Source organism: Hylobates moloch, unplaced genomic scaffold (assembly GCF_009828535.3).
Source record: "Hylobates moloch isolate HMO894 unplaced genomic scaffold, HMol_V3 SCAFFOLD_23, whole genome shotgun sequence".
NCBI classification, from domain to species: domain Eukaryota; kingdom Metazoa; phylum Chordata; class Mammalia; order Primates; family Hylobatidae; genus Hylobates; species Hylobates moloch.
The window spans coordinates 39,538,072-39,554,592 of record NW_026652298.1 but is presented as its reverse complement, the minus strand read 5'-3'; the positions used below and the strand labels follow the sequence as shown (position 1 = coordinate 39,554,592).

Sequence of the window (16,521 nt, the reverse complement as noted above, 5' to 3'; positions counted from 1 at the left end):
TCTCCAGGCTGGAGTGCAGTGGCGTGATCTCGGCTCGCTGCAACCTCTGCCTCCCAGGTTCAAGCAATTCTCCTGCCTCAGCCTCCCGAGTAGCTGGGACTACAGGCGCACGCCACCACGTCCAGCTAGTTTTTGTATTTTTGGTAGAGACGGGGTTTCACCATGTTGGCCAGGATGGTCTCGATCTCTTGAGCTCGTGATCTGCCCGCCTCGGCCTTCCAAAGTGCTGGGGTTACAGGCGTGAGCCACCACGCCCAGCCTAATCGTTTCTTAGGGAAAAACTAGAGTGAGGAAAGCGTGGCTGCCGTGTGCACGGAGCCCAGGCTTCCTTGGTGCTGCCCCCTGTCGGGGTGGAGGGCAGGGAGCCCGGCCTTTGGGTTGCTCGGCCACACACCAGCTGCAGTGGGACAGGGTCCCGCAGAGCGCAGGGAGGCCCTGGAGGGTGCGGGTATGGGAGGGAGGAGGCGTCCAGCAGGCATGAGGGTCTTTGAGAGACATAGCTGGGCCTTGGTGGCAGCCTCCGTAGTGAAAATGAAAAAAGTGCAGATGGTACAGGGGCTGCAGGGCCGGTGCAGGTCAGGGAAGGGGAGAGCGGAGAAGCGCCAGCCAGGGGACCACCGGCGGTGTGGGGGAGGATGTCCAGGGAGCTGACGACAAGGGTTGGTGAGAAGTCTGAGGTGCTGTCTAGGGTGGCTGGGAGGCAGGCGGCAGGCTGAGAGGCAGCATCAGAGTCTGGAGTTTCAAGTCTAGGGAGCAGTTTTGTGCAACGAGGGTGGGGCTGGGGTTCCTCCTGTCCCAGGCCAGGCAAGTGCTGCTGAGGGCTGGCGTCAGCTTCGGCTGCTGCTGCTCTCGTGAGTCGACAGGACCACAGGAGTCCCACGCTGCCACTCTCCTGCTCCGCCGGGTTACCAGGGGCCACCTTCCTGGAGTGAAGTGAGCCACTCTGAGAGAATGAATGATTCTGGGGACAGCAGTGCCCAGACGGATTTCTGAGCTGGACAGCTTCAGGAAAAACTGTGGGAGGTGGGGCCGTCGCACAAACGTGATGGGAGGGTGGAAGCGCTCTGAGCACTCACTCAGGGTCTCGGCTGTCTCCAGGCTTTCTCGGTTTTGTTCTTTTAACTTTTTTCAACCAGCAGATACTGAGTTCTCTTTTTATTATTATTCAGTTATGTTTTAAAATAGAGATGGGGTCTCGCTGTGCTGCCCGATCTCGTCTTGAACTCCTAGGCTCAGGTGATCCTCCCATCTCGGCTTCCCAAAGTGCTGGGAGACATGGCGGCCAGCCAGATACTGAGTTCTTAGCGTGGCCGGACACTGCTTTAGGTCAGAGCTTCCCAGCTGAAGTGATTCTGCTCCCCAGGGGACACTTGGCCCTGTCTGGACAGTTGTAGTTGTCACAGCTGGAGCAGGGGTATGGCTGGCATCCAGCAGGGGAGGCGAGGATGCTCAGCATCCTGCGACGCAGAGGACAGTCCCTCCCGCAGGTGGGGGGCGCGACGTACCCGGCTTTCATAGTGCGTCTCGTCGCCACCTAAGAGCCAGCGTTTCCTTGTTTGTGGATTTTACTTTCAGAGTGGAGGCCACTTCAGCATTGGTGCAGAAAGATCTCCAAGCTCTACGAACATACGCACAGCATCCTGCCCTCCGCGAAAAAGGAGGAATCTGTGTTCACGTTTTCTCATGTGCGCATTTCAGGTTCTCTGAAGGGACAGACACTGAACGGATGATGGTAGTTGTCTATGGGGTGAGGGAACAGGATTATGAGGAAGGCATTTCTGCATCTCTTTTTATGCTTTTGAATTTTTTAATCATGTGATATTAAACATAGTTAAGAACTTTTATTATAAGGAATTGAAAGAGGCCAGGCGTGGTGGCTCACGTCTGTAATCCCATTACTTTGGGAGGTTGAGGCTGGCAGATTGCTTGAGGCCAGGAGTTCGAGACCAGCATGGCCAACGTGGCGAGACCCTGTCTCTACTAAAAGTAACAAAAATTAGCTGGGCCTGGTGGCGAGCGCCTGTAGAACCCAGCTACTCAGGAGGAGGCTGAGGCAGAGGCAGAGGTTGCAGTGAGCCGAGATTGTGCCGCTGCATTCTAGCCTAGGTGACAGAGTAAGACCCTGTCTCAGAAAAAAAAAAAAAAAGAAAAAGAAAAATTAATTATGAAGAGTTTTTAGAAAATAAGTCTCCAATCCCACTTATAGTCACAGGTAATAACTGGACGCACAGGTATATGTCTTTCCAGTCATTTTTTCTATGCATTTTGTAGCTGTTTGCGTGGCTTTTATGCCATTCGAGTCATATTGGACAAGCGGTTTTGAGCCCTGCATGATTATATAATGGGCGCTTCCCCAGGTCATTTGAATGACTTGTGGGTGTCTTGATCAGTGTGTGGTTTTCTGTCGCATGAACAGATTGTGGTTCATGGGCCTGTTTCTGTACTGTTGTGCGTTGAAGGGGTTTCCATTGATTCACACACTGGTATGTGTCTGATGTGCAACCCAACCTGCACGGGCAGGAGGAGGGCTCTTTGCCTGGGCTTGGGGTGGGGGTGTCCTGTCGTCCCTCTAGTGGGCGAGACGGGGTGTGCTGGGCTGAGTGAGGGGCCGCCCTAAATTCCTCTGTGTGGATTTCGGGAAGTGGCATGACTTGGTCTAACTGAACGTTTATTTGATACACCCTTGGTATATGTGTTTTCCAGAAGTGTAATACTGGCTTCCCCTTCTATTTTTGTATCGTATTAAAAAAATATATAAATTCTAAAGTAAGTGTTTATGATAAAACATCCGATAATTCACAGAGGTGAAAAGCTACCCCCAAAATCCCTTTCTGCTTAAATTCCACGCTCTGGAGAGGACCCCGTGAAGGTGCCAGGCACAGCTCTGCCCCCGGCACCCCTCTTCTCTCTGCTGCCTGTTTTCTTTTGTTGCTCCCCATCTGAACTAAACACTGAAGGAAGTCAAGTGTGAATGTTAACGCTCATTCATTTCGCCTGTGCCGCACTTCCCTGCCCCTGGCGAGCCCGCCACCAGCACTGCCCGGAGGGCGCTTCCTTCAGCTTTCTTGGTTGTCTTACTGGAGCAGGGTCAGCCCCATCCTCTCCCATCCTGCCCCCTGCCTGGTCTGTAGCCACGTGGTGCCAGGAGTGAGCTCTGCTCTGCTTCAGGATGACAGGTGTGTGTGGATGTTGGTAAGCCCTGTTGGAAGCGGCGAAGCTCTGGGGACAGCTGAGCAACCGCCGGTGCCTGCTGCGTGCAGACCCTCTGGGCCCAGGCCGCAGGGAGGCTTCTCCAGAGGGCGGGCTCTCCACCCTCACACCCAACTGGTCTTAAAGGTCTAGAAGTGCGTTAGAGGTGAAACTGGGGCCGTGGAGACAGAGTGGAAAATGGACTGGGCTTGTCGCTTATATTTTACACATGTCTTTGTTTGTTTGTTTTCCCCTACCTTAAAGTTCAGACCTTTGGGCTCTTGGATGCATAATATACCAGCTTGTGGCAGGACTCCCACCATTCCGAGCTGGGTAAGGAGACAGCGTTGCCTGGGCCTTGGAGCCTGTTGGGGTGCACCCCACCGGCCGGCAGTCCCTCCCAGCAGCGAGGTGGGTGGGGGAGGGCAGCACTTGGTGCCGTGCCCAGGTGGGGGGCTCTCGGCGTGCAGGGCCGGGGTGCGTTTGCCGTGCTGCGAGGCCGGGGCGCTCATCCCTGCGTGTGGTGGCTTCTGGGACCCTGCCTGGGATGACTTTTTTTTTTTTTTTTTAATTTTACAGAAACGAGTATCTTATATTTCAGAAGATCATTAAGTTGGAGTATGACTTTCCAGAAAAATTCTTCCCTAAGGCAAGAGACCTCGTGGAGAAACTTTTGGTAAATATTGTGAATTTGCTTTTGGAAAGGTGATCCCGGACACCCTGAGTCCTCTGAAACTGCTTTCTGAGTGGCTTTCCTGGAGGCTCCTGTGTTCACAAAAAATGGTGTTCTTAGGGTTAATAGTGAGTGTAGATAATTACATCTCGTCTCGCCAGGCACATTGGCTGACGCCCGTAACCCCCGCACTTTGGGAGGCTGAGGCAGGCGGAGCACCTGAGGTCAGGAGTTTGAGACTAGCCTGGCCCATATGGTGAAACCCCGTCTCTACTAAAAATATAAAAATTAGCCGGGCACGGTAGTGGGCACCTGTGATCCCAGCTACTTGGGAGGCTGAGGCAGGAGAATGGCTTGAACCCGGGAGGCGGAAGTTGCAGTGACTCGAGATCGCACCACTGCACTCCAGCCTGGGCGACAGAGCGAGGCGCCGTCTCAAAAAAAAAAAAAAACAAAACAAAAAACAAAAACAAAAACCCAAAGTTTTGAGTACTTATTTTCACTTCTCAGTATCTGCTGGAGAGTACCCGGTACCGTTCCCCACACCCCGCCCCCTCCATCCACCACAGAGCAACTGGACGGGGAGGCAGGCCCTGGGATCCTGTGCTGCCTCTCAAGGCTCGGCCCCTTTCCTCACACAGGTGAAAAGGAATCTCAGTCTCAAAATACAATGAACAGCAGCAAGGATTCTTTTACAGTGTATAGTTAAAAATCCTAAAACAAGAAAAATTGAGTAATTAACAAAGAGAGCGAATCATCACTGGGACCAGCACGCTCCTGCGGTTGTGGAGTGGGTGTTGCTGGGACCCTCGAAGGCCGCAGAGCTGTCTCCTCCAGGGACTGATCAAGCCCACACCGCAGCCCAGGGGAAAGAGGTGAGACAGGTTGGGAAAAGCCAGTGGCTGTGGAGCCCAGCGATCCTGGGGCCACCTGCAGGGGCAGGACTGACCCCGCTCCCAGAGTCGTGGTAAGGAGGGATGTCCAGGGCCAAAAGCACAGGAAGGTCAGGAAACTTCTGTTTCTAGAATATAAACGGATACACCTTTCCCAGGCTAACCTCTCTTCTCTGTTTTACCTGGGCTGGTCTTTCAAATTTTCCTGTAGCTCACTCTAAAGCTGAACTGTACAGATGTCACGAACTGGGGTCTACAGCCATCTGCACTGTCATAACCCCAGTCGCTCCAGCATCAGTAACTTAAAATGCTGCGCAGTGTTGAGCAAATGCTAAATGGTACAGTAATTTCCGTGTATTTTAAAATACTACTTTCTTTTATTATTCCTGCTACAGTAATTTCCTGTCAAGAATCAGGCACTTGGAAATTGAAAGAGACTTATAATGAGATGAGATAATTTTTTTTTTTTTTTTTTTTTTTTTTTGGAGATGGAGTTTTGCTCTTGTCGCACAGGCTGGAGTACAATGGTGCGATCTTGGCTCACTGAAAATTCTGCCTCCCGGGCTCAAGCGATTCTCCTCCCTCAGCCTCCCGAGTAGCTGGGATCACAGGCGTGCGCCACCACGCCCAGCTGATTTTTATATTTTTAGTAGAGACGGGTTGTCACCATGTTGGCCAGGATGGTCTCGAACTCCTGACCTCAGGTGATCTGCCCGCCTCAGCCTCCCAAAGTGCTGGGGTGACAGGTGTGAGCCACCACGCCCGGCTACCAGGTTTGGGTTTCTTTGGTCAGAATCACGTTTTCACCCTGGCAGTGACTTGTCTTGATTGTTACTTAAGGTTTTAGACGCCACAAAGCGGTTAGGCTGTGAGGAAATGGAAGGGTACGGACCTCTTAAAGCACACCCGTTCTTCGAGTCCGTCACGTGGGAGAACCTGCACCAGCAGACGCCTCCGAAGCTCACCGCTTACCTGCCGGCCATGTCGGAAGACGACGAGGACTGCTATGGCAACGTAAGCTGGCCGGGATGGCGGGCGAGGCGGGTGGCTTCATGCCCGTGCGCCAGACCCACGTGTGATTTGTAGCCAAAAGGGGAGGGTGTCTCTGCCACTGCGGCAGGCCTGTTGGTGGTTGTAGTCTTTGCTGCCGTGAGGCAGTGGCGGGTGAGGTGCTGGGTGGGTCGTTTTTTCCTCATTTCCGTGGCCGTGAACAGGCTAGTGAGTTTCCACGCAGAGGGTGCTGCTAGAACCGGACACCGAGCACCCCCGGCACTGGCCCCGGCCTCTCGCATCTGCGCTTGGTTTGGTGCTTGTACAACTGTGCGTCCAAGATGCTCCAGAACACTGCCTGTCTTTCCACAGAACCCCCCGAGTGTTGTGTGCTTGAACTTCTGGGACGTGGCGTTGGCGGGGACACTGGCACCGTCTGCTTCAGTGCTGAGTAGGCTCTGAGGCTGCTGGTCTCCCAACTTGACCACAGCCATGGGGTCTTCAGCACGCTTTGCTCTTTGAGCTTCTTGTAGAGAACGTGGACCGTGTGCCCAAGGGACCGAGGGTGTTGTGAGAGGCAGGCATGTCGCCCATTTCAGCCTTGTTTCCTCTGAGTTCCTCTTGCCACCTCCACCGTGACCTCCTCCTACTTAAGTGCTGTAGTCATGAGATCCGTTTTTCTGGTTTGACTTCTGTCGCCATGGCTTATTCTAACTGGCACCGTGTACGGAGTTCCACTTTCCATGACTGAGGAAGTCCAGATTTTATTTATTTATTTGTTTTGAGACAGGGTCTTGGTCTGTCACTCAGGCTGGAGTGTAGTGGCGCGATCTCGGCTCACCGCAACCTCTGCCACTCTGGGTTCAAGCGATTCTCCTGTCTCACCCTCCCGAGTAGCGGGAACTGCAGGTGTGCGCCACCATGCCCGGCTAATTTTTGTATTTTTAGTAGAGACAGGGTTTCGCCACGTTGGCCAGGCGGGTGTGGATCTCCTGACCTCAAGGGCTCTACCCGCCTCGGCCTCCCAAACTGCTGGGGTTTTAGGCATGAGTTACTACACCCAGCTGGGAATTGTAGATTTTATCTAAAAGTCATCCACAGCTAAATTTCTGCTAGTGTCAAAGTTTCCCAACGCCCCTACCTGCTGTGTAACGCCCCTCATCCTCCCGACATCCTTTGAGCCCAAACTCTAAGGGAGCCAGGGTTGGGGAGCAGAGTCTGTGCTGCCTGACGTGGCCACCTGCAGCATTTAGGGACTGCAAACCTCCCTTAAGAGCCTTAAGAGCAGATTCCACAGGTCCTGCCTCAGGCCTTCCTCATGGGTGGTCTTCATTCCTCCAGGACCCCAGAGGAACCCACATATGGGACATGGCAGCTCAGGACAACACCCAGCCGCCTACATGGGACAGGGCCACGCAGGATAGAGACGAGGAGACGAGACGAGGGCCTCAGAGACACAGGCTTCCCGGCCCTGCATGGGTCCCGCACAGCCCCCTTCTCCAGCACCGAGGGCGTGAGTGGCTGCATCAGGGGCGGGCTAGAGGCAGACTGGCGAGTCCGGGCGGGCAGGGCCTTGGTCTGTGTCTAGCGCCCATTTCTGAGCCAAACCCACTAGGGGCAGACTGAGATAAAGCGAAGCCTCGACTCGAGTGGCTCCACGACAGGACATAAACGGCTGCCCAAGCGACCAGAGAGAGTGCATGTGAAGGACATTCCCTGCCAAACAGGAGTGGGCAGCATGGGTCACAGCCTCAGAGCAGCGGCAGGGCTGGGCCACAGCCCCCGTCACTCCACGGCCTGCGTGAACTCGGAGGAGGCGGGCGGATGCCGAGGCCCACAGGCCCAGAACAAAAACGGAGTCAGATGCTGCCCAGTGCAGACGGATGCGCAGACACGGACCCGGGGGAGCTGAGCCACACCCGCACGCAGGTGCCCAGAAACCCTCAGCCTTCACGGTGAGGCCTCGGGCCGTTCTGAGCCAAGCCAGCACTACAGCACACAGGCAGGCCAGCCTGGGCCCAGCGCGTGTGGGCGCCGTCCCTGCATCACGACCACTCAGAATGGAACACGGCAGCTGGCAGCAGCAGGCACAGTCCAGGTGATGGCACAGAGACACTCACCACCCTTGGGCTGTCCTTGAGGGAGAGCAGGCCAGGGAACCAGGGCCCTGAGGCACACCGTGGGCATCACCGGGCATGTGCCACACACACCCACTCAGACCACCTCAGTCACAGCAGGGAGGAGCCCCTCACACCCCTTGTGTCGCCAGCCGGAGCCTGGACAGAGGGAGCCCTCCAAGGAGCTGCAGCCAGGGAGGACCCCACACCCACAGGGTCCCCAGGCCTCCCTGTCCGGCAGCGGTGCCTCTGCCTGTGGCCTCAGCACCAGAACGTCGGCCCCAGCTTCAGAGTACAGGGCCTGCTCCTCAGGCATCTGTGTCTTAAGTGGAGCCCTTGGCACCTTCGTCGGGCCCTTGCCCCCAAAGCTAAGGCACCTGTGCCCAAAACTTGGCTTACCTTCCTCCGCGAGGTCTTTGTTAATCACCAGCTTGCCATGTCTCAGGTAGTTCAGCACGGGCCCAAAATAGGTGGGGTCTCTGTCGATTAAATAGGCGCCTGTTTCATCCTAAAGAGAGCAGAGCACGCTGAGTCCTCCGTGAGAAGCCGAAGGTTCCTGCAGGTCCACCAAGGCCCGGCCACCTCAGGAGGCTTCAGAGGCACCAGGTTACCCAGGCCTCTCCCCAACAGACCTGAGCCTGCGGCATCTCAGGAAACCCCTGACGGTGTGGCCAGGTCCTGCCGCCTACAGCCTAACCCTGACCAGCCACCACCCCAGGTCTAAGTGAGTTTAAGTCTCTCCGTATGGAGACAGCCTGGCTCTGTTACTCCCAGGTGAGGCCACTGTGCCCTGGACCTCTGTCCTCACAACCGCAAGACCTCTAGGAAAACACACACGAAAACCTCACCCAGATCCTCTCTCTGGGATGCCCTCGCGGGCAGGGCAGGGGCCTAGGGCTCAGCCTCTGAAGGACACCCCTGATGGCCACCAGCCTGGGCCTGCCCTCCTTGTGCCCAGGTCCTCCCCAGCCGACATCCAGGACTGGGGGTCGGGGTGACAGGGGCTTCCTGCCAGGGGTGGAGAGGGCACCTTTCAGCAGGGGCGGCTGCCCAACAGGCCCCGAGCCAGCAGCGAGGGAGGCCCACAGTGACCTGCACTCAGCAGCATCCGGAGCTTTCCCCGAGATCATCACCCACCACACAAAGCCCTCGCCCCGGCTCAGTGCTCACGGAGGCCGAGATGTTTACAAAACAGACCCCTCGGAAAGTGTCCTCACGCACCCGGGTGTTGGGACGCCTGAGAGGCACCGCCCCTGCTGCTACCACAGTCACTTCAATGTGGGCAGATGCGCTCTGAGGCCCGGGGTGACCCACACATCACACCTTGCAGCCCCTTCCACAAAGCACAAGAGGCCCAGTGGCCCAGCTGTGAGCACAGGACGGGCACTCAGGCGCCCCAGGCAGCCCCCATGGGGGAGACGGAAGAGGCAGTTTGTCTTGTCAGCTACACATCTGATGGGGGGACCACGCTGGCATAGCCCGTCTTCTACACGGACTCAGACCTTCGGTGTGGCTCTGCTGGGGAAGCTCCTGCCTCCCCCCACACACCTGCAGGGGTCCTGCTCCCACCTGCAAGTCACTCCCACAGGGGCTGGTGCCTGTGGGCGCCCTGGAGGGCGGGGAGCTGAGGCCTCCGTTCAGAAACACCAGCAGCCTCCCCGGCAAGGCCCAGGACCAAGCACTGGAGAGGGAAGCAACCCCACACCCCAGTCGGAGCAGGAGCAGCCCCTCACCAGATGGTGGCTCCTGTGGGGCCGTGGGCAGGTGCTGGCCACGGGAACGCCAGGCTCGGAGATACGGGGAGGCCGAATGTGTCTCCACCACAAAGCCCGGGGCCACGCTAGGACCCTATTTTCATCCATGGACAAATCCTGCCATTTGAGTGCTAAGACCTAGTGGTCTCAAGAGATTTTCCCAAAGTTCACCACTGCAAACCTGCAACAACCTGCTCTTTTTAGATCACAGGGACTAAACTGAGTTTTGTAACTGAGATGAAATCAATTAGGGCTCCGGGCACGGGGGCGCTGGACCCGGAGCCTCAGTGGCCCCCCTACTCATTAGGGTGACCCCAACTCCACACAGACCTGACCCCATCCTCCTTCCCCACCCTCCCCCAGAACACTCCAGCCAGAGCTGCCCCCTCCACAGGCCCTGCCTCCTGGGCTTGCCCCTGCCTTTCCCCAACCCTCCAGACTCCACAGCTCTCAAGCAAGGGCCAGGGCCATAGGGCCAGCTCTCGGGAAGAGGACGCTGGGCGGTCCTGCACAGCTGGTAAAAAATGGACACCATTTCCCACAAAGGGGCCCAAGTCTGGCAAGGCGGCCAGTGCTGCCACCCGAGTCCAGGGTTCCTCCCTGCCCCACCCCCATACAGAGGGAATGCTGGTCGCATGACATCTGCACACCGCTCAGCTCAAGAATTATTCATGGCTCAATGCTACCTAGACAGACCGCTGGCAGGAGGTCAGGAAAGATCAGATGATGGGCCGAGGCTCGCCTCTGCCCAGGACAACCCCAGAGACCCCCCTCTCAGCCATGGAGGCCTCCAAGGCTGGCCTCAGTGGTCAGACTGCAGGCTCATGGCCAGGCCACCCCAAGCCTCAGTTTATGAGCAAAATGTGGGGGTGACCAGCTCATGTAGCTCGGGGCCGCCATGAGTGCCAGGGCACCCAACCTGTGGCAGGACCTGGGCACTGAGCCGTGACCTCTAGACCAGGACAACCCACATGCGCTTCTTGGTCCCTGGGCCGGTGCAAGAGGAGAAGGAAGCGTGCTGGGCGCCCCCAGACACACAAGGCAGCCCCAGCCCCGCAAGTGGAAGGACAAAGGCAGGAGGGAAGGAGGGCGGAGCGAGGACGGCCATCAGTTAAAACCACAAGGCAGGACAGAGGAACAGGCCTGAGGACCCGGCAGGGCGCTGGGTGTACTGGCATTGGGCTTGGTGCTGCTCTCACCACTGTGCTCTTTTGAGGCTTTCAGTGGGTGGTTCCCACATCCACAGCAAGTGCTGGGGTCTGAAACCAAGACTCCCGAATCCCACCAGGGTTCAGGTCTCGCTGAGGCCTGACTCGCATCTATGTACATGCAGGGTCTCAGTGCTCTGAGCTCGCGTGAGCCACGTGCTCCAGGTCGGCGTAGTGCGTGCAGGGTCTACTCGTGGCACTAGCCCAGGCCCAGACAGTGCCCAGCTTGGGCGCAAGGGCCTTGGCAGCTCACTGCTGGTGTCGGGGATGCGGCTCAATAGCCTCCATCCTGATGCAGAAACAAAAATACGGAACATGGGAAGTACAAAAACATAAAAAATTCAGGATATACTCCTAGGTTCACGGAGACAAAGCAAGGTCACCTCAAGGATGTTTAGAACAGTGCCTGAGGCAACCCAGGTAGGGCCCCTGTGCTGCCCACAAGGCCATCAGCGGCACCTGCCCAAGGAGGGAAAGATGCCCCAGCCCGGTCACACCTCTCAGATGGGTAAGGAGAGATGGCCAGGAAGCCGGAGATGCTGCGGGCCGGGCGTGGGGGTGCTCTTCTTCCTGGCTTTCCCGTGTGTCCCACGGCTTACACAAGCAGCACAGGCTGCGCTCTATTCTCGAGAAGGTTCGTGTTGGTTTTTTTTGTAAAATAGCCCTAATTGGCTGGGTGCGGTGGCTCACGCCTGTAATCCCAGCAATTTGGGAGGCCAAGGTGGGCGGATCACAAGGTCAGGAGGTTGAGACTAGCCTGGCCAACATGGTGAAACCATCTCTACTAAAAATATAAAACTTAGCTGTGTGTGGTGGCACATGCCTGTAATCCCAGCTACTCAGGAGGCTGAGGGAGGAGACTCGCTGAACCCAGGTGGCAGAGGTTGTGGTGAGCCAAGATTGTGCCATTGCACTCCAGCTTGGGCAACAAGAACAAAACTCCATCTGAAAAAAGAAAAGGCCATAATTAAGACTTTTCTTAGCAAGTTATCTCCCTCATCTTCCCCACACCTCGCTGAACTGGCATCTGACCTACTTGTGGCCGGGCCCAAGCTGGCACTGGGTGGGCTCAGCAGGCTGAGTTGACCCACCCATCTCCAGGGGTCGTAACCTTCAGCCGGAGCCACCAGCCGCAGGCCAGGCAGGGCGGTTTCCAAACCATAGAGGAGAAGAGGGATCCTGGCCACACCAAGAGCAGCAGCCAAGGTTGTCTCCTGGAGAGGAGCGCACGGGAGGCAGCGCCAAGCCAGGGCGCACAGTCTCAGGAGGTAGAAGAAGATCCCACAGACAGAGCTGGCTGACTGCCCACTCCCCAAGTCCACAGGACAACCACAGACGGATGTCTGTTTAGGAGAGCAGCGCTCAGCGAAGGCTGGTAACGAGCCTGCCCACTCTGCTCATCTCACCAGACTCTGGCTGCAGCTCTCTAACGCCCATGCTGTTACCCAGCAAGCAAAGCACTAGGGGCAAGGTGGGGGTACCCCAGCCCCAAGGGACAGGTCCTAATGCAACCATCAGCCTTGAAAATGGCAGTGAAGGGCTAGGCTTGGTGGCTCGCGCCTGTAATCTCAGCACTTTGGGAGGCCGAGGCGGGCAGAACATCTAAGGTCAGGAGTTGAAGACCAGCCTGACCAACATGGCGAAACCGTGTCTCTACTAAAAATACAAAAATTAGCCAGGCATGGTGGAGGGTGCCTGTAATCCCAGCTACTAGGGAGGCTGAGGCAGGAGAATCCTTGGAACCCGGGAGCTGGAGGTTGCAGTGAGGCGAGATTGTAGATTGTACATTGCACACCAGCCTGGTTGATAAGAGCAAGGTTCTGCCTCAAAAAAAAAAAAAAAAAAAAAGCGGCAGTGAGGAACGAGGGTGCAAACTGCCAGGCTCTCACGCCAGATTCTGAACTCAACATAACCCTGCTGCCGCCCGCCCCTCCCACAGCTCCGCAGAGTCATTCCCAGTGCTCGGAGACACGTGCCACCAGAGGGGAATGAAATCAAGAAGGTGCAGTGCCCTGAGCCAATCCAGGAGATAAACTGTCAAATCGCCCCACAGAAATCTAGACGCGAAGGCATAGAATTTCCTGTGCACCAACATCTGCAATCAACCTAATTAGAAATACTTAGTTTTTACTCTGAAATTATCCATTTCAAGTGACTCTGTTTCACACACAAAACCTTCACCTCTATTCTCTCTTCTGTTTTGTTTTATGCAGATGTGTCGTATCTTTGGCCCACAAGAGGCCTTTGATGTCACCAATTACTAATGGGGAAACTGAGGCCAAAGGCCAAGGAGGCTTGTCCAAGGCACCCAGATTTGGAGAGCAGGGTGGGGCCCCTGCGCCCTGGTCGCCAGGCCTGCTGCCTCCCCACCACCCCTCCCTTCCATTGCTTCTCGGCCTCACCCAGCATAGAAACTGGAATTTGGGAGGTCCGTGCCCCACACATGACTCAAAGCTTAGTGAGAAGCAGACGTGTGTGGACTCACGACCGGGCCCCTCACAGGAGGTCCTGCGGCTTCTCGGGGAAGAAACATGTTTCACGTGAACCACGGGGGGTCTTGCCAAGCCGAGGTCACTGCAGAGAGTCCTGCTCTGCTCGGCAGGAACTGGAGCCCTCTCAGGAGCAGGGGTCCCACGTTTCTTGCAAGAAAACTTGGGGGCTGTCCAGGAAGCCCTGCCCTCCCCACAGTGCAGGGTCCAGGGCCCAGCGGTAGAGACCCACTCTGTGGGGGCCTGTCCTGCTAGGGTCAGCCAGAGCTCTGGGTGGCAGCAGGGGGACTGGCGGGGGAGACATTCTTGGCCATACATGCTGCCTTCAGGGGCCTCCGGCGCATCAACCGAGGCTGACAGGGCTTAGTGCTGTCAGAGCTCAACATTAACAGAAATTAAGTGCAGCTGCGGGAGGGGAAAAGCATTCTTAGCATACCCTTTCTAAAAGCAAAGTACACTCACACCTGTAATCCCAGCACTTTGGGAGGCCGAGGCGGGCAGATCACCTGAGGTCAGCTCAAGAGCAGCCTGGCCAATACAGAGAAACCCTGTCTCTACAGAAAATACAAAAATCAGCCAGACATCACAGCTTGTGCCTGTAATCCCAGTTACTTGGGAGGCTGAGGCCAGAGAATCTCTTGAACCCAGGAGACAGAGGTTGCAGTGAGCCGAGATCACCCCATTGCACTCCAGCCTGGGGGATAAAGCGAGACTGTCTCAAATAAATATTTTAAAACAAAAACCAAGTACAGGCCGGGTGCGGTGGCTCATGCCTGTAATCCCAGCACTTTGGGAGGCCGAGACAGGTGGATGAGGAGGTCAGGCGATTGAGACCATCCTGGTTAACACGGTGAAACCCCATCTCTATTAAAAATACAAAAAGATTAGCCGGGCATGGTGGCGGGCACCTGTAGTCCCAGCTACTCAGGAGGCTGAGGCAGGAGAATGGTGTCAACCCAGGAGGCAGAGCTTGCAGTGAGCTGAGATGGCGCCACTGCACTCCAGCCTAGGCAGCAGAGCAAAACTCCATCTCAAAAAAAAAAAAAAAGTACAGACATGGAGACCGGCAGGCACAGCCTCTCCTGACTGCACTGACCTGGTGCCAGGCACAGGGCGGGGGCACCACATTTGTCATCTTCAGGGGGAGGACGTCACCCTTACCTTACAGAGCAAGAAACTACAGCTCACAGGGGACGGGAAATCACCCGAAGTCACAAGGCAGGCCCGGGGTGGGCACAGTCTCTCACCAGTGCTGGCTACGCAGAATATCATCTGCCATCCCCACTCCACGTGATCCCCACTTCTCTTGCCAAGCGGCTTCAAAGACGGTACTCTAGCCCACACCCCATCACTGAGCCCTGTCTGAACAATTCCTTTCATAACTTTCCACCCCCGAGGTCTTGCCAACACCAAGTCCACTGTTAGAGGCACCCTGACTGCCCCACCCCTCAAAGACCCATCTGATGCCACCACACCTGCAACCCTCAAGCCGGGACAACGGCCCTGTTCAAAGGGCAAAAGTTCACGTGCAGTTTTCTCCAGGGCCGCCTCAGCTGCAGGAACCCAAGCCTCCCCAAATCCTCCTCCATCTGAGTGGTTTCCAACCATAAAACTGTAGTATTTCCTGTTTCCTTTTAACTCCTGAAGTATCTCCGCACTAAAGCAGGGGCTGGTTTAGCTGGAAACCACAAACTCGACTTTGTTTTCAACAATGCCTATGGGCCAGGGACCATGCAATAAAGAGACCTAACCAAAATGAATCGAGTCTTTGGGAAGCCGTTATTTCACCTGGCCTGCCCTGGAAGACACCATGGAAGAGAAAAATGACAGAACAGCAGATGAGCAGATGCTGAAATGCACAACACAGCCACAGTCCTGCTGGAGGAAGTCCCAGGAGGAAGTGAGAATTCACACCGGGCTGTCTAGAAAAAGAACTTTGTGGCAGCAGTGGGCCCTTGGGACAGCAGAGTAAGGGCTTGGGAGCATGGAGTATGGCGGGTGGTGGGTTTCAAGCTGGGCTCTGAGGACTTGGTTGGGGGCAGTCACAGCCCAGAAGCTTAGATGGGGGGCCAGAAGGCAATCAAGTCAGCCCCTTGATGTGCGTGGCTTTCAGGCTTTCACCACCCTCCCTAACAACCCGTCTGTCAAGAGCTCCCCTCCCTCAGATAGGATGCTTTAGCAGGGTGCTCTCCCAACCTCTCAGGCACCCAAAGCTTCTGTGGTTTCTTGGGAACTCCTCCCCCTTAAATCTCCCCACCCAACTCCTCTCCAGACCCCCACATTCTGCAAGCCCAGGTGCTCACTCCACACTAGTCTAATAATCCAGACAGGGACTCTTCCACCAGATCCATGCTTAAGTCCAACTCTAGGAATATTCTTTCATTAATCCCAACTCTGAGGTCCGGCCTTGGAGATCTTTACAGGTGAATCAACATCCTGTTTGTCTTCCAATGTGTAATTAATGGCCTCCCACTCCTGACACCCCTTCCCCTCCTCCTCAGATTCCTCACTCAGCATTTAATTAGGAGGACTCTCCTGGGACATTCTTTCATCAGAGCCACTGGAGACAAAACTAAGATGAAGCATTTTAGGCTTTTCCTCATTTGACGAAAAACACTTTGGTAACGTGACTAATATGAATTAGCACTACACTTTTGGCAAATTATCTGTCACTAAAACTAACCTTATTTACTCTAATTATTGTTTTCTTCTTTTCTTTTCTTTTTTTTTTTTTTGAGACAGAGTCTCGCTCTGTCGCCCATGCTGGAGTGCAGTGGCGCAACCTCAGCTCACTGTAACCTCTGCCTCTCGGTTCAAGCAATTCTCCTGCCTCAGCCTCCCGAGTAGCTGGGAGTACAGGCACGCGCCATCACGCCCAGCTAATTTTTTTGTACTTTTAGTAGAGATGGGGTTTCGCCATGTTGGCCAGGCTGCTCTCAAACCCCTGACCTCAGGTGATTCACCTGCCTCGGCCTCCCAAAGTGCTGGGATTACAGGCGTGAGCCACCATGCCCGGCCCCTACTCCAATTATTTTATGAGACAGAGACTGTATCTGCTACTTTACCTTCATGTTCTGAATTTGACTTTTACCATTTGGAAATCAAACTTGGTTAAATGGATGATGATGAAAATAGCAAGTATAACACAGATATATTTGGAAAGATTAAGTAATTACCCCTCGCCCAAAGAACTGATTCCTACAGCAAA

General features: G+C 55.5%; 2 protein-coding genes across 6 annotated transcripts in view; both read left to right on the top strand.

Moving 5' to 3' along the window:
- Positions 1–15,140, top strand: part of LOC116462337 (putative 3-phosphoinositide-dependent protein kinase 2) — a 28,240-nt gene extending 13,100 nt beyond the window's left edge. The window contains exons 4-8 of one of the 5 annotated variants that reach the window (XR_009211792.1): positions 3,454–3,522; positions 3,769–3,865; positions 5,596–5,769; positions 6,118–6,654; positions 7,087–7,206. Coding sequence is in view for 4 of the 5 variants with exons in the window: in XM_058434031.1 (XP_058290014.1) it covers positions 3,454–3,522; positions 3,769–3,865; positions 5,596–5,769; positions 7,087–7,371 (625 nt within the window). In the remaining variant the exon portion in view is untranslated. The other 4 variants (XM_058434032.1, XM_058434031.1, XM_058434033.1 and 1 more) reach the window with 4 other exon arrangements.
- Positions 1–16,521, top strand: part of LOC116462336 (3-phosphoinositide-dependent protein kinase 1) — a 111,122-nt gene that overhangs the window by 51,105 nt on the left and 43,496 nt on the right.